An 18003-nucleotide genomic window follows, 5' to 3' on the forward strand; every position below is an offset into this window, starting at 1 on the left:
TATTTTTGGTATAGTATTACAAGCAAAATATAGCTTTAAAAGTACTTTTCGGGTGTAGTCTGTAGCTGAAGATGACCTGCTAAAACAAAGGTTTCTATTTTTGCAATGCAATTCTGTCATGAAATTAGCAGAAACCCTTATGAAACTCGGGTCACTTTAATATTATTTCGTCTTTTAGCTTCTACATCAAGCTTTGACAAACTCTCTTCGAATACGATTGAAAATATTTGTCGACGAAATGAGTGATTCGTCAGAAGTGATGTATTTTTCCTATAAAATCTTTATTCTCCCAACTCTCACGTCGGGAAGATCCTTGTCCCATTCGTTATGATCTAGTCAATACCTCTCCAATCCACTTTATATCGTTTCGTTTATGCCACTCAAAATATCGTTGACAGCCTGCTGACAGGTTCAGCAAAGAATGGGCAAAGATGGGCGACGGTAAAGCCGGCGATAGATAAACGCTGTGAAGTCCCCTGCCGCAGGATAAACACGGCCACTGTGTACCGAAGCCTTATCCATACCGGTGCCGAAGTGTATTGGTCAGGTGGTAAAAGTTTCGATCGAGATGTCGAAGTCAGTTGTTCGTGTTCCAGATTCAGTGAAAACCTTCATAAAAAAAAAAAACGGTGAAGCTGTAACGTCGATAAAGCTTCATGTAATCCTTGAAGTGACTTTTTGCTTTTGCACACGCTCTCAAGTATGATGGTTATTTTTTTGGTAAAGTATTTTCGTTGTTGTTTGTTTTTGTCCATTTCCGTTACCCAGCGTCCCGAAGTGGGTTGGGGAGAGCATTGCGATACACGTGGGTGTGGGCCGGACACGGAAGTAGGCAATACTTCTTACGGCGGGAAAGTGGGCAAAGCTTTTCATTATTGCTTTTCGCTTCATTAGAACTTTCTTGCTGCTCTGTTGAGAGTGGTTGAAGTTTCAAGAGGGAGCCGAACGCTTATCGTGTTTTTTTTTGTCATTTGTTGGGCAAAGTTTGTGGTTTTTATTAAACGCACCGAAAATGTGTTTTCCTTTTCCCTAGAGTCTATTATGGTTGTTTTTTTTTTTTGTGCTTTTAAATTGGAAAATAACTTAACAGTATCTACTTGTTGCCGAGCGTTTATTTTACAGGAATTAAATTTATGATAATAATAAAAATGATGAAGTTATGTTGAAAATTATTGAAATTTACTTTACGTCAAGATTAATTAGTCAAGATTAACAAAAACCCTTTCTAAGATAAACATTTCGTCTACGCCACGGCAGAGTATATTAAGGCGAAAAGCATCTTAAAGTAAAGCCTTTACTTTACGTGGAGTTTTAAGAAATACTGGAAGATTTTGATGAAAATGTCGTATTTCTACGTATTGAACTACTCATTATTATATTATTTCATCCCTAAAGGACATTGTTCACTCCTTTTGGATGCTTCAACCACTTAAAGATACTTCAGTAGAGCATCGAACATTCATTACATAGTTCAATCAAAAGATTATCTTTACGTAAAATGTGTGTACACATAATATTAATTATCATTAGCATAATTTTTGTTATCACAAAATTAATCCTAAATCCACCATTCGCAACTATTGAACCGTCCAATGGCTGTTACGAACGAAATGAGAGAATACATCTCTCGCACACACCCAGAAAGCGTAATCGATGAGCTAACGAATGCTTTCGCGCGAAGTTAAAAAGTCATCGATGTGGAATGTTTGCTGCTGCAATGCCATATCATCCGCGCCGTAACATGGCGTGTGATAATGTTTCAGTATGGCAGCAGAGAGGGAAGAAGAGTTATGACTGGTTTCGATGAAGGTTGATCGAGCTTTTGATCGAGAGAACCACCTGGACCCGAACTGGTGGCCGTGATCTCGTCCGAAAAGTTTATTTTACAACTTCTTTTGCCAAGTTGCGGTGTTGTTCTTCTTGCTTTCGTCTCGCACATCAAACCCATCAAACGATGCACGCATATATACAATTCGTTTTTGATCGTTTTTCTTTCCCATTATGTCGTTTACACACGGGTCTGTGTGCTTCCCATGCTCCCCCTCGGGGGGGGCAGGGGAGGAAGTGGTAGCATAACCGGTTTCGTTTCTTCTCACCGTTTATCAGAAGGCCGCCAGTTTGGTTTCATGGCCAGAGTCTGTGTAATTTTCGTTGTATCTTTTGTGTCCTTTTCGGGTTATGCTGGCCCCAAAAACCGCATCAAGCTCGTAACGCTCACATGCGTACTGGTACTGAAGCACAGCATAGTTATGTTGTGTGGTATATGGTGTTTTAATACGCTTTTTGTGAGATTATGATTGTGCCTTTTTTTGTTTTGGTTGCTAATTTTAAAAGCTTGTTTTATAAACAAACTTTAAGCAGAGGAGTAAAGCTAGTGAAGCCACTCCTTCATTTCAGTGGGGAAATGAATAAAAGGGAGTTGAAGTGGAGTTTAAGGTGATTTGTTTTTTTGGCGATTGGAATGTTATCCAATGTCGAATAAACATATCCTATACGGACAGATCGATTGGACACATCAATGGTCAAAGATAATACGCCAATGTTCCAGCAATAAAAAAATCCACTGAAGAGTTAATTGTTGAATATACATTCACTTTTCTGCATTAGGTCATAGTCGATAATTTTAATGATCATCAGTGAACACCTCTCTTAGTCGTCGTATCTTTATTTTTATTAAGGTTTATTGCGAGCCTCTGAGAAATGATAGTTTTTGTAAGATTAAGGGAGGATTTTCACCAAAAGAAAATAAAAAAAAGCCATGAGAAACCACCTCAACCTTCTCAATATAATGGCAAATTATGATCATTTTCTTTACTCGTCTGAATTTGTGTAAACATTATGAATAACAACTACAAAATGTTTATGCTTTAAACGCGACGCTTTTTTGTACCATTCGAAACATAATAAAACTAACTTCATTTGTTAGTGAAGCAGTCATGCCCCACGTTAGTGATGCTGTTATAACATTTTACTTTACTCAAAACAATCTTTTGTAACCAAAAAAAAGCTTAATTTTGTCAACCAAACAGTGTCATTTAGTAAGAAAAAAAACGCGTTCGTTTGTGTATTTTCTGTGGAAATTTTTTACAGCCTCTTTCATCCATGGAGAAGCTAGAAGTCACCGCATATAAACACTCTTCCATACAAACGACTCATAGCACAATTCGATTTAAATTAATGTTGCCCCGTCGCCGTCTTCGGCTTTCTCTTCTCGTTTGCAGCGACAAAAAAACAGAACGGCACCACGATGCGGTCGAACAGTCTCAACTCGGGCTCCCGGACACCGCCGCTCGAGCGCAAGAGCAGCAAATTCAGCGCCTTCGGTCGACTGTTCAAGCCGTGGAAGTGGCGAAGAAAAAAGAAAAGCGAAAAGTTCGAATCCACCTCAAAGTGTAAGTTTGCAAATGGCTGCTAATTGATTCTCTGTGCCTTTTTTTTCCTTCTGTCCCCGTACCAATGGGTATGGGATACTATTTTTTTCTATCTCTCTCTCTCTCTGTGTGTGACCTTTAACACACAGGGAGTTTTTTTTTGTTGTTGTCCTTTTGTTTTGTTACGTTCTGTTTTCTATTATTACTGCTGCTACTAATTGTGTTTGAAAACTAATTTCGCATTTTTACTTACCACTTGAATTGATGTTTTATCTGTGTTTGTGTTTTGTTTCACTTGTGTGTGTTTTTTTTTCATTTTATTATTTAATTATCAATTTAACTTTCTTTCTTCCTCTATCATTTTCATTTCTCTCTATTTTCATTTGCATTCTTACTAACATTAATCTTTACTAACTCGCATTGTCCGTTTGTTACATATTGCATTTTCCTTACGTTTTTTTTTGTTTTCTCTTTTCTTTTTCTCTACCTTACAACTGATTGCACGCGCGGTCCGTGTTTGCTCTCATCCTTTTACCCTCTTTTGACGCTCATCAACCCTTACACCATTCGAACCCGGGTCCGGGTGAGAATGTTGTCTGTTTTACTCTCACTATCCTGTGTTCAACATACATTTTAAAAAAATTAAAACCTTCCCTCCTCCGACGGAAAAATGAGCAGCGCTTGAGCGGAAAATTTCAGTACGTGCCAACCGGGAAGAACTTGTACAAAAGGGCATTCTGTTGCCGGAAAGTCCTACATCTGCACTATCGATAGCCGGTAAGTAGTACGCCGTTTTCCGCTGTTTTAGTCGACTAGGGTATGTTGCGCTTTGAGTGGCTGCTCAACCGATTGGCAAAATTAGATAAAAATGTGGGACAAGTTTGTTCGCGATGGTGAATCGTTTTATTTTTTTGCGAATTAAGTTTTATTTTTGTTGCGAGGCTTTTGATTTTAAATGTCGTTTTTTTTTCATTGGAACATTTATTATAAATTTAATATTCCAATTTTTGTTTATTGGTTAATGATTTCTTAATTTCTTTAATACTCTTATGGTTTGCTAATTTGTTTGTTAGTAATATAAATAAATCTTGTTTTCCGTATTTTTTTACGGCTTTGCTGTTAAGTTATGAGTTGCGCTTGCTTCCCTTGGAAGCGAAGATCTATTACTGACCATTAAACATGTGCCACTTTCATGTCTGCGAACTCATTATCTGCGACATTTTTAATCGATGATTTATGTTTCAATTTCACTATCATCATGCCGCTTCGTCTTGCTGATGGTATGCGCCCACCACCCATCGCTTGCTCCACTGCAAAACCACATCAACAACAAAACACAACAACGATAATACGCAATAACTGAAATTCCACAATTCCATTTGTCGGCAAACATTGTGCGACGTTCGTCTGTCCCGCTTGATCCGCCATTGGGATATTGACACTTTTGCTCTCGCATTTGTGCGCCTCCCTAAACTAACTTCGTCCCCATCATCGACGATACAACCATCCACATTTGTGTAATGAAACAAAAAAAAAATACACACCTTTAAACCTACGAAGCCATTTGCATCAGTCCCACGGAATCGGTTACGTGGTCCACCTCATCTCACAGGCAATTGCAAACCTTCCATCATCAGCCACCGCCACCGCCGCCTCCACTGGCGTCGCTGCACTATCGAAGTCCAAGTAAGTGGTGGTGCTGTTCCGGTTTCAGATCTGAGCACCAAAACACACAACCCAAACCACCACGGGGGCCCCGTATTTGTTCTCACTATTTCGTTTCGGTTGTTTTGTGTTTTGTGTTTACGTACTCGCCACTGAATGTTTCTGTTTGTGCGTTGTTACTGCAGTAGCTGCACTGTGCTGCGTTTGTTGTTTTGTTTTTAAATTCTAGTTTAATATTTGTAACCAGGCATGACTTCATTGAACCGCAAACTTTGTTCTTTAATAAATTTTTCATGGGATATTCATATAAATAAATTTGATTTATGTTTTACTTTAGTGCACTTCACTTTTTTCTTATTGATAGTTTGAAAAATCATATCAGATGTATTTGCATAACCTAGTCTTTCATTGTCGTACATTATGATTCATGTTTTGGGTTCATCCATGATTCAGCTTAGTCATCAGTTTGTTATATTGTTGGTTGTTCGTGTTCGGATGAATTTACATTTGTTTATTTCAACCCTCGTTAGATTGATCGCATGATTGCCGACGTGTTTCACCATTGACCGAATTATTTACCACTTTCACACTTGTTCGAAGGTTTTATTCCTTTTGCTTTTGCGATACCAGTTATTAAATTTGTGGTTGTTCTTCCCATTTACGGAATGCGCTATCCATTTGCGCTTTTTTTGATTGCCTGTTTTGGTTTTTATGTCACCCGTTTTTAATTCCTAACAGTAGTTTAATGCCAGATTAAGAGGTGATTTCATCCACGGAAAAATATAGTGAACAGAAATGTCTATCATCGTACCGGAGTAGTTTCTTGACGAATCGTAATAAAAACGTTGTGTAAATTTAATATATTTTTTTTAATTAAACTAACCTCAACCTAAGTGCTTTTTATACTTTACTTAAAACAGTGCAAATGTTTATTATCATAAATGCTGTTAACAATTCCATCACTGTACCCTTGTTTGGTGAGTTATCCAGTGCTTGAACCGGAGAAAAAATTCACCACGATTATTTCACCACAACAGCGGCGCCATCTGTACCGATTGGTTGAGCTAGTACTCCATAGATGGCGCTCGAATATGAAATAAACGTTCATACGCATCGAAAAACGAAAACATTATGAATGTTACAGTTTGCTTTTTATCTAGAAAAACAACAATGATTTTAAATAAAAATATCAGGGTAAAAGTAATATATTTGTTATTACATCCCAACAAGGTATTCAAACAAAAAATTACGTAGTTGCAGTTCAGAATGTATCCGATCGACTTTGGGCTGTGGAAGGACCAAATCGAAAATGTAAAAATTTTAACCAGTTCGCATGTGTGTTATATAAAGTGCATTCTCAACTTAATCCTCTTACAAAGCAAAGCTACCACCTTTTGCACATCCTACATGTAGCATGTCTCGTCCATATTGTATTCATGTATTGATGGATTTTTGATTTCTTTTTTTCTTTCTTTTCACGTTACTCCGACTGTTTCTGTTTCCAGACGAGGAGCAATATACGATCTACAACTCAGTGAACGGAACGAACGGTGCCGTCCTGCCAAATCTCGCAACATCCGCCAACGCACCAAATAGTACTAGCATAGCGAGCAACAACGTGCCTTTATCGCAATCGGCCCAGCAGATCAGCAGCCTCGGTGGTCCGGGCGGTGTCGGCACGCCGGTCGGTTCCCTCAACCTGTCGGCCATACTTGGCGGTGGTGGTGGCGGTAACGTCGGTCCCGGTGGACAGCTGATCCATTCGTCTACCGGTGGCAGTGGTGCGAGTGTTATTGGTGCGAACATGATCAGTGGTAGTACCGCTGGCAGTGCGTTGGCCAGCATTTTGACCGGAAGTGTTAGTTTAAGTGGGGGTGCGGGTGGTCCTGGTGCCAGCGGGTCAAATGGAAATAGTGGACCGGGTGGTGGGGGTGGCGCGGGAGGTGTGGGGGTAGGTGGTAGTGCTGGGGTCGTACTAGTGTCCGGGCTGTCACATTCGCAATCGGCGCATCAGATAGGACAACCGCCACCGCCGTCCCTCGTTCACGCGCAGCTTGCCCCGCATCAAGCCCTTCAGCAGCAGCTGCAGCAACATTTCGCGAACGTAGCTGCCAATGCCAGTGCCAACATGAATCAAGGTAAGTTTAGGATAACCTTATCGATTTTGTTTTTAGAGTATGTGATACTCTTTAAGTTTAAAAGCATAAATTTTAAGGCGGCATTTGTCAAACAATTGAACAAATATCGAGCAATGTGTTGAAGCCAGTTGCAGGATGTGTTTAGTTCTGTACGAATCATTCAAACTGCTGGTATTTTAAACGATCGTATCGGAACAATTTCTTGACAAAATTTTCAAATTATTTTCATACAATATTCAACTACGTCTTCATGAATCTTAAATTACTAAATTGAATTATTTCGTATTTGCATTTTTTTTTACCGAACGTCCGAATAAGATTTGGTACCTTTCCTAGTACCAGTACTGGTAAAATTTGCTGCTATTCAATTTTTCCAACCAATTCATACCACTTGACCTTTAGCGACAAAGCTATCTTCTTGATCTTCAAGCACACTGTTCTTCGATGATGATAGATATGGGTTTTTTTCAGCAAGAAATTTGACCTCTTACCCCTATCCGCTATCACTGTCGTCTGTATGGAATGTTTATTTTGAAAGGAAAAAAACTCGTTATGAGGCTTATGAAACTCAACACGCAAAACCCTTGTGATTTGAGAATTTTTTACCAAAAAAAAAAAAAATATTATGCCTACACATCATTCTTGCTTTACAAAAGCTGCATGCCGACCATTGTATACTGTAGTATGCGGAGTACTGGAACGAGAAAAAAAATGTAAACCAGGTCTGTCTCATATCAAAGACAGAGCAAAAGGATTTTCCGAGAATGTTTAGATCCTGTGGAATATATCCTTTTTTTACACATCAAGAATTGTGTTTTTATCACAATTATATCGCCTAATGTTTTGACCTTATGTTAAGGTTTACAATGTTATTTAAAATAATATCAAAATATATTCCCCCTCTTGATTATTTCGTTGTTCCGGTGGAAACAATCAACTGAAATATCTAATTTGATATTTATTTTTTATAAAAACAAATCTTGTTTAAATTTCCACCAAGGTTGTACGTTTCCCGGAAAATGTCCGCATAAACACGTGGAGAACGTTTTAACCCCATTTGATCGCAAGTTTTGGCGGAAACGGTTACGCCGGCTGAATTATGTCTTCCAGCTTCCATTCGGGTGTCAGTTAATGCTTCTCCGGCTGAGATTGTACCGTTTTTCCTTTACTTCTCCGTTTCGCTCTTCTCCCCGTACCGTGACACACATTCTAGCACGATTTTCTGCGAAACCGAGCACACAACGCACCAGGCGCCTCCATGAAAATGCAAACGCGGCAGAATGTGGTTGGCGGAAGTTGGTGGAGTTTTTGAATTCCATTTGGAACCGAATTCCCGGATCTCTCCCAAATGTCTATTCTTTTCTCTCGCCGGCTGTGCTGTGCTGTGTGGGTTGGTTGTGCTAGTTTCGGTCGTACCTAAACTGAGTCTGGCGCATCTCCGAACCATGGCCTCATTTTTGTGTTCCATCGTGGTTGGAAGCGGGCGGCGGTGATCCAACTTAATCCCTCTTATGAATTTCTGGTGTGCAAGAGCTTGCTTGAGAGCGTGCTGTCGGGTGTATAGATGCAACCAAAGTTCGTTCGAGCTGTGTAATAATCGTTACGAAGTTTTTGGAAGACGAGAAATACTGACCTACACCCTTGCTAGGGGATTTAAATTTGAGCTGCGATTTTGGCAAATTTACAATATTTTACTACTCTAAAGATAGGATACTGTATTCACAAGAAAGAGTAATTAAATTCTCATTTTAAAATGTGTAAAACTCGATACAAAATATTTACCTTTCAACAAATAAATTTGCCCTCTACCTACGTAGCGTTACGGAAGTGTTACGATCTGTTATGATCAACGGAAATATTTGTCCTATTCCTGATGGGATTGTGTTTTTATTTCACTCCATATCTCACTTGATAAAATGAAAACTCTCTGCTGCGCTAAATATACCATCTTATCGGTGTCGCACTCAATCGAAGCGTCCACTTGATGATTGGCGTTACGATTGTGCTAATAGTGGAACTTTGCTATTATCTATACTGACGCCACCAACAAAACAACGAGCTATTCCCCCGGTAGTACTTTGAACGATTGGTCTTATCAATCAGTTGATATAGACACTGATAAAATTGTGAATATTTATATTATTATTCCGCTGTTGTAACATTGTTGGGTGTGAGAGTTATTTATTCTTTTTAAGTAGTTTGCTCGCGAAAAGAAAATTTAAAAATACATAAAATATTTCAAGCAAATTCTGTGAGGTTCCAAACGGGGCAAGGCAAGTAAATATTATAGCAATAATCCACAACGCAAACCCCAAATTGACAGACGACGATAGGAAAGCATAAAATTATGTCACACATCTATACGGCCGATAAGGTCGACTCAAAATCAATTTCGAGCGAGCTTAACAAGATGGACCTTTTTTTTGGTTTGTTTCTTCTTTCCCTCCCTATGTAAAGGAGGGATGAAATTATTCATACTACAGGTTTGCATCTACTAACAAATCCAACCACTAAGAGAGAGAAAGAGAGAGAAAAAACAGAGCTAAAAGTAGAGAGAAACCATTCAATTCTCTCAACAATTCGCTCACACAGAAACTTAACCCTTCGGGTAACTTAAACTTTGCGATCTATTGTAATCCATTACTTAAGGAAAGCAGTACTCTATCGTGACATGATAAGAACATTGAAAGTATTCAATCAAAAGGGTGCAATTGACGGGGTTGCGTATGATAACGATACGGCAGAAAACGTTGCAGACCAGAGTTAATCCATTTCGATACGAGTAATTCAATGGCACGGATTGTAAATCACTTTTGTTCCTGATTGTGTGTCTCTACGGTGATTTAGGTTTGAGGAGACGCATGCACAATATTGTTGTTATGAAGCGTATCGCAAAGATAACAATTTTTTCGTCAGTACAACATTTGCAAAGGTTATATAATTTATTTCTGGAAAAAAACATTTATTTTTATTAATTTCTTGACTCACAAAACTTTAAGTTTTTTTTTTAAATAAATATTACAACAAAAGTTTTATAATCCGTAACGTGTCCGGATTAGTTGCATTGAAGAATCTTCTTGTTGTGCATGTAAGCAACGCAAGAGCGAAGGATAAATCACGAAGTAAATTCGAAATATTTCGCATGCATGACAAAATACCAAATTCCATACCACCGGTGGGACGGACCGGTTGGTGAATTGGAGTTGGGGATGTTGTTGAGAAGGCAGCGAGAGAGAGAAAGAGAGAGAAAGTGGCAGGAAGTGGCAAAACGAATGTTGTGTAAATGCGCGGCACCATCGTTGGTATTGGTGCTTGCCGGGCAGGATTTCACTCACACACCGTGCTTTGGGGCCAGAGGATACACACATCCACATAAACAACGTTATCGTCACTTTCGGTCGCTTTTATCTCTGTGTGTGAGAATGTTCACAGAAATCGTACACACAACAACAACCACCATCTAATATGCCCGTCCGGAACTCGCACACACACACACACACAAACACTATGACAGCCTTAGACATGGGGTTGGGCGGCTTGTTAGTTCGGTCGCCATTTGTCGACACCGTATCGGCTGTGTATGTGGAGACATCACCAAACGAACCCTTCCTTCCCGCTAGATCTGTGTCGATGTGTGTGTGTGTGTGTTTGGGGTGGAATTTTATGGTGGATGTAGTTTTTCCCCCATCGGTTTTGTGTATTCCGGTCAGTAAACAGCGGCCATTCGTGCCGTTCGTATCGTGGTGGGTTCCCCCGTTTGCATGCCTTTGTATCGTGTGTGTTCGCGGTTTCCTATTCCATATTCCCGGAGCGCTTCCGTGGTAGCGTTACGTTTCACCAGAGGGAATTTGTGGAAATGTTACTAATAAGGAAAAATGTATATATACCTTGTGCAGTTTGAAATGGTTTACCCAAGGTTCATAGTGTGGTGACGAAAAGTAAGAAGAAAAAATAACCACCCCGTGACGACATGCAAATTGCACTGTGATGTGAAATAGCCTTTTTAGATCATTATTGGCCGTCAATTGGTGAAGCGCACTGGAAGAAAATGGTGGCGGTGGTGGCGGTGGTCCTGTTTTCGCATGAATATAATTGGGGCGATGGTTGTGAAAGTGTTACAGAAAGATCCTTGTTGCTGTTGTTCCTGTAGTCGTTTGTGAATGTGAAAGAGAGAGAGCGAGAGAGAGAGAGAGAAAATGAAAGTGACAGATAGAGTGAAAAGAGAGCAAGAGAAAGAGAGAAAGAAGGAGTAAAAGCGAGACGGGTACAATGGAAAGAAAGACCGTCTCGGGCCAAAAAGGTGGTGTGGTGGCCTTACCCAAAGAAAAAGTGACGCTGTGTTGGGATAGTGGTGTTGCCTTTTTTTTTGTTGAAATTTTACAAGCCTCCATTTAGTGCGAATGTATTGTGCAATGGAGATTTAACGCACAAAGCTTAACGACTCGGTGGTATAGTTTGTCCATTAGTTTCGAGATTTAAATTAAAGAAATATTAATGTTTCCTATCAACGTACCAAAAACGAATACCAAAAGCGTTTTGTTTTCCTCTTTTCAAAAAGAAAAAAACAATTAAAGAGTTTCGATTCGTTAAAATTTTGGGCAATAAAACATCTTTTTAGCAAATACAGTTTCCATATCTTTGTCAAATATTTGCAATATTTTATAAATCAACCCTTTTATTTAATTAAACTTTATTCGTTACTAATCAACAAAAAAGAAGTATTTTAAAGAAAAACTTCATTTCTTGTAAAAAAAAATACAAACTTCCCCATTATTGTATAATTTTTAGCACTACTGCTGTCAACTGTGCGTTTGATTTACTTTGAAAAAACCTCCATGCCTTTGCTATTCTATAGAAAAAAGCATGATTTATGATGGGTTATAGCGCACGTGTTACTTACATTGGCTATTGTTTGAAAGCCTGTAAAACGAGTGACTTTGCGCAAAGCCCATTGTTTTAGGCAGGGGAGGTGAGGGACGCTTCGTGTGTGAGGCGTTTGACGTATGATGATGCATCATGCATGGTTTTTCAAAATAAAGAGGAAGTATTTGTATATATTTTTTTTCGAACCCCCAACAATGCGTTACTGGGTGAAATGTAAATAGACGCATCAAAAACAGAAGAAGTGTAATATTTCATAATTCGCCTTTTGTTGTGTTGCTCCCATTGTTTGCAACAAAATTGATAATTATACTTTGTTAATAAAAGACTAGAAGAAAGAAGAAGTAAGTTGAAAAGAGTAAAAACCCAAATGCTAAATGAAGGCAGAATGGTGGGATGATATTACTATACATTAACAAACCATTTATCCAAGACACAATTAGTGAAATTGTGCAGAACAAGTGGTCAAAACGTATTCCGATTTTTTTATGGAGTCTTTCCAATTCCGTTGTCCATTAGGTAAACAGACAAACCGTGTGTATGGTGTTTGCGTTTGTGAGCTACTCTGAAGGGCGATCCCATTATCGACCTGATGCCACTGGACCGACGACATCAGGTCTTACTGCTGCAACTTGCTCCGTTAGTACGAAGAGGGCGAAAAAGAGGGAAGAAAAGCATGATATAACAGATAGAAGCTGTTCCACCCAACGGCGCTCCACCCTTCGACCATTCGACGAACGACACGCGGTGGAAGTGATTTTTCCTTTTCCTAGGAAAAACTATGGAAAGCGTAAAGGGGAGGGGAGTGAAAAACATTATGCGGGCAGGTAGAATGGTAAAGTGCATTTCGAGTGTCTCTCTCTCGTATGACCCGTTACGAGGAAAAGCCCTACAAAATGTGCGCGCAAGGAGGACAGCCTTGGTCGGGGATTTTATGTTTCTCTTCCACGCACACACACTTAAGAATCGTTCGCGCTCTGTACGTTGCATGTTTGGATTCCTGGGACTTGCACCTTGAAAAAGGTTCACCTTAGGAATGGATGCAGTACAGTACAGTTAAAGAAGAGTAGCTTCAATCTACGTAATTTCATTGCACGAACCCATAACTCGAACCGGAGTAAAAAGGAGTTGTGTACGGGTTAGATGTGAACTTGTGTTTTCTAACGCGCGAATGCAATCCTTGCAACGAACAATTCTTAGGAAGCTTACCTCGCATACTCTTGCTAGATTTCTTAAGAAATTAAAAAAAAGTATGTTGATGTGTTTTACCTTTCGTGGCATTAGCCTTGTGAGAGAGATTTGGAACAGTAGTTAGCATAAATGTAATCGATCCATCTGCTTACTTCTTTTTTTGTCTATAAATAGTTCAAACTCATGTACAAAACACTTGTACCAGATCCAGCAAGGTTGAATATTTTGTTAATATGATTGAAAAACGTTGTACTACATTTTACTACAATAAATCACCACACAAAATGCTCTACTTTACACTTACCTTCGGGTGTGTGTTGTATGTCGATTTTAGAGGGTTTTTATGTATATTTTTAGCATACATATAAATATAACCCTCTGGCCAGCTGGGGACTGTTAGAGAAGAGAGAAGAGAAAAAAAATATTAAAAAAAATCTCAAAACATTTTGCTTGCAATTCATTCGCACGCTACACAGAAAGAATGCGGAACGTGTGTAGTACTTCTGCGAATATATTAAAAAAAAAAAGTTTCAAACAAGTACAAAGCGTTAAAATCCGTTTCCTACGAATTCATTCGGTGGTAGTTGTATTAAGCAGAAACCCAAAGTATCGTTACAAACAATGCAAAACAATAACGTGCAACTATAGCCTTGCGTCTGTCATTCTAGTAGGGCGCAGCAGCTGTTGCGTTTTAAGCTTGTTTCTGTTTGAAAATAAAACCCCCTTTTGTGTGTGTGTATGTAAGTACTACAAGCAATGGTTATGTTTAGGTTTGAAAGCAACAAGACCCACAGCAAGTGGTTTTGTGGTACATTATGAAACTATTTATAATTTATCGTAGTTGAGCTGTGAACGTGAACAAGTTTAGTTTTCCACCACTATAAAATATAAACAAAATGGTAACATATTTCTGTACCATGTGAGCGGCGTGTCATATCTTAAAGAAAGCCAGTCAAAACTAGTAACACCGTGGTCGAGGTATTTTTTTCCCTTTTCTTCTCACATTCTCATGTCTTTGAGTAGCTCTTGAGAAGGCAAATGGTTGCACCTCCCGTTTCCGTGCACCGTTTCGTCTTACGGTCACGAATACACACAGGAAACACAGCTTCGAGTGCTCCAACGATTGAACTGTACCCCGAAACGATTAGCACATGAAGTGTGTTTGTTTAAACGAAATCAAACAAACTTCAGTGGCATATCGGAAATGGTCGTGAGTGAGCAAGGAGAATATTTGAGGATGGTTCCCGAAAGGGATAAAAAACACACCCTCTTGAGAATGTGCCGTCGAACGTCTTGTGCTGCAAGGGTACGCACGGACGCCACTAAGTCGACGATGGAAGGAGGGCAACTATTGGCGGGTCGAAGTCCTTACCAAATATTATGACCGTCCTGTCGATCATTAGCATAAAATAGCACCATCATCTTTCACCGCCTCTTCTTACCTCTTACTTCTTCACCTTACCCCGTCTGCCGTATCAACTTCCCTTCTCGGGTTCGGTCAGCTGTAGCCATTTTGCAACTACTGAACGTGAGCGATGACTAATGATGGCGATACACGACAGCTGCAGAGGGCTGCAGGCAAGGGTAACAAGGAGCATGGATAGCTCGAAAGCTAATTTGAACCACGTTCTATCCATGGCACGACCGTACGACAGCAGAAAGGACGCGAATGCGTAAGCAAAATAATATTCTCTCCCCTCCTTTGGTTGCTGAATTGTTGTCAGCAAAGTGTCAGCTCATTTGCAATCGAAGTGCAAAACGCAAAGATGGAAAGCTTCCCTTTATGGGGGGAAGGCAATAAACAAAAGGATATCGTATGGAAGGATGCGTACGTTAGTGGTAGAAACGTTTGTGAAATGGACAATATATGCAAAAATAATAATCAATTTGTGTTCTGTTGGGCAATGATTAATGCTTTGGTGTGTGTTAATGTTGATATTTTGCATATCAGTAGTAAGGGGAACGCGGGTAAAATGTTTCTCATGATTTGGAGTAAAACACCAGGCGTCTCCATTAAAACGATCATGCTTTTTTAAACAAACCACCAGGCGTCTCCATATACGAGTCATTTATGAAACACCATGCGCCTCCTTTTAAGTGTTTTAAGTTTTTTAATTTTTTTTTGTTAGTAAAATATTTTTAAACACAAAGGTTTTGTTATTGGCATATTATTACAAAGTGCATAAAGCAGTAGTAAAGACTAACAGACCTCAATTTCTGTTCCAACTAAACCTTTCAATCTATTTTTCCCCAAACAAAATTCTATCAAATAAATAGGATCGTACTGCAACTCTTAGTGTGCGCGTTTAAACACACTTGTTGAGTAGATCGTTTGTTTTAACCTTCGCTTTTATAAATTACCGTAATCCACCACACGCTATTATTGAGCTTAAGGGGTTTCTTTTTTATACCGAAAGCCTCAAAAACCTTTCGGTAAAGTGCGCTTGCTTTAAATGCTGTTAGACCGGGACGGCTAATAACGGATATGGAAGTATGTTTCGAGAGGTTATATGACTATAAAACGGACCGTTCCTTACCTGAGGCCGATGAAGAAGGGTAAGGCGTACGTGACAGACAAATGTTTATAGCTTTGGGAGTTGTCGTTGGTCGTGTATTACGGCTGTGAAAGTACGTGTTGAATGAGGCTCTTATTCTGTGCCACGGTTGAGACAAATTTCTTCGATGGATTGGTAACAAATTTTCCTTTCTAGTTCTTTTTGTTTTTTTGGCACGAAACATTTTCAAATTAATATTATAGATTTGATGTAATAAGTTTTATGTGTCGAGGTATATCATAATAAACAATAAGAACGGAATATAGTTGTTAAAAACAAGCGAACCAAAATCACTCACTTAAACTATATTGGAAGAAAATGGATTCACATGAATTTCAATTTGGAGTAAAAATGAAAAATCGTTCCTCGTTATGTATTCCCGTATCGTTTAAGACTTTTGCATTTGGTACAATATCCCATCCGGAGGGGATTGAATCTTCGGGCAGAATCGCTCGAGCGATTAGTTTCGCTTCATACAGATGGCGACCTTATGGGGTTGAGAACGAAACGCATGAAATGCTCATATTTTATCCAACTTTCATTTGCATACTCAGGCTAGCAGTCGACGGATGCTATTGTTCTTCGGTACGGCGTCTTGGGATACAATTTATCCCTTGTAGCACATATTCATTCGATGCCATCCGTGCAACGAACGTTGGTGCATTCCAACGTGTCTGTCGTACGTGAATGTTTCCCTACGCGGATATAGGATTCCCATTGCTCCTTCGGTTTTGTGTTTTGTTGTACCATTCTGTACACATACGTCGAGCTGATTGATGGACGTCTTATATCGTGGATTTTAATTTCTCATCCACTACGAACCAACGAACTGTAGCAGGATACGGATACGAAAATGGTTTTTCCTGCAAAATCCAGTTTCATTTTCCACCCGTAAGACCAGCGGGAAATCATCATTGATCCCCGCATCTTGTTCATAAATTTGTTAGCCCCTTTTTGGAACCGGGATTGTCGTATCTCGGCTATTGACATCGTGACGTGACCGAAAATTGTGCTCAATGGATACCCATTTTCCAATTCTCCGACGGGGCTTGATTCGTTTTGGTTGAATGGGTGCTGCCTTTTTTCCGGTTTGCTGTCTTTTTTTTTGGCTCATCAATGAAATATTTTCCCATCATTTTTTTGTTGTTGCTACTGCCGAAGTTCTTTTATAAGCTCTCAACCGCAACACCTCAGCGGGCAACCGAATTTGCTGGCATCACACTGTACCGATGTGTCCACATTCCCATGTACGGGCGACAGGAAAGTTTTTCCCGCCCGGTGCCGTGAGTGAATTGAACGAGCCAACGGTTGAAAGCTTTCTCAATTATTTAACCTTGCCTCCCACGTTGTGCTGGCGCTGGCGAATAAATCGGAGGCTTTTTGAAAATTTCACAAAAACTTCTCTGCTTCGACACACAGGAATGAAGGACCGAATGGGAGGGTTTAGGGTGATAAGGGAGGGCTTGTGAGGGATGTATCAGCTGAAAGAGTCACTCTGATGTCGGACTTTTTTTTGTGTGTCCCACATCTACCACACACAACAAAAGCACATTTTTTTTTCTTCTTCGTCGCTAAACGATTTGTGCCGGACGACCTCGTCGTTCTGCTCGTTGGGTTCATTAAATTAGAAAATTGATGAAAGCAGTCCACAACTGTCCCTTTCTCTCGGTCAATGTGAGCAAAAGGGAACAAATTAAAAAAAAAACTACGCCTGGGACAGGAAGCAACATTTCACGCAACATCGGGTGGATAATTGCGATCGATTGATTAGTTTCGAAAATTGAGGCTATTGCAGACAATTGATGTTCAAGGCTTTCAAATGCGTGCCATTTACTTGTTGGAATGGAGGGAGGGGTGGAAAATCATTTTAATTTTTTTGCTATTTTATTTTAAAATAACATATGCGTAATTGAAAACAAATTGATTTTTTTTTATCATTTAAAACTGTATTTTTAGAAAACGATGCTTTAATTTCAGAAATATCATATTTTGCTTTCTCAAGCGTTTTAGGCGTTTTTCGTTCGTGGTTAATTTTTAAACAGCTTCGAGTTGGAGTAAATTTTCTTGTTTATTGGAGAACTTACTATACAATATGTATGTAAAATTCACGTTTCAACTACCTTAGGATTGTTTTACCCCAAAAAATAAGGTGATGAAAATGAAGCGTTCGAGTCAACATGACTAGCACGGTCAATTTAGTGT

The 18003-nt window shown here is 39.4% G+C and overlaps 2 protein-coding genes across 5 annotated transcripts in view; one reads left to right on the forward strand and one right to left on the reverse strand.

Moving 5' to 3' along the window:
• The window catches only part of LOC125771157 (protein yellow-like), a 486298-nt gene that overhangs the window by 176546 nt on the left and 291749 nt on the right, over positions 1-18003 (reverse strand). The gene's annotated exons all lie outside the window — the stretch shown is intronic.
• The window catches only part of LOC125771168 (protein bric-a-brac 1-like), a 75653-nt gene that overhangs the window by 40805 nt on the left and 16845 nt on the right, over positions 1-18003 (forward strand). Inside the window, exons 3-6 of the mRNA XM_049441558.1 lie at positions 3222-3392; positions 4050-4148; positions 4932-5057; positions 6542-7174. Coding sequence (XP_049297515.1) covers positions 3222-3392; positions 4050-4148; positions 4932-5057; positions 6542-7174 — 1029 coding nt within the window. The remainder of the gene's footprint in view (positions 1-3221; positions 3393-4049; positions 4149-4931; positions 5058-6541; positions 7175-18003) is intronic.

This window comes from Anopheles funestus, chromosome 3RL (genome assembly GCF_943734845.2).
Source record: "Anopheles funestus chromosome 3RL, idAnoFuneDA-416_04, whole genome shotgun sequence".
Taxonomy (NCBI): domain Eukaryota; kingdom Metazoa; phylum Arthropoda; class Insecta; order Diptera; family Culicidae; genus Anopheles; species Anopheles funestus.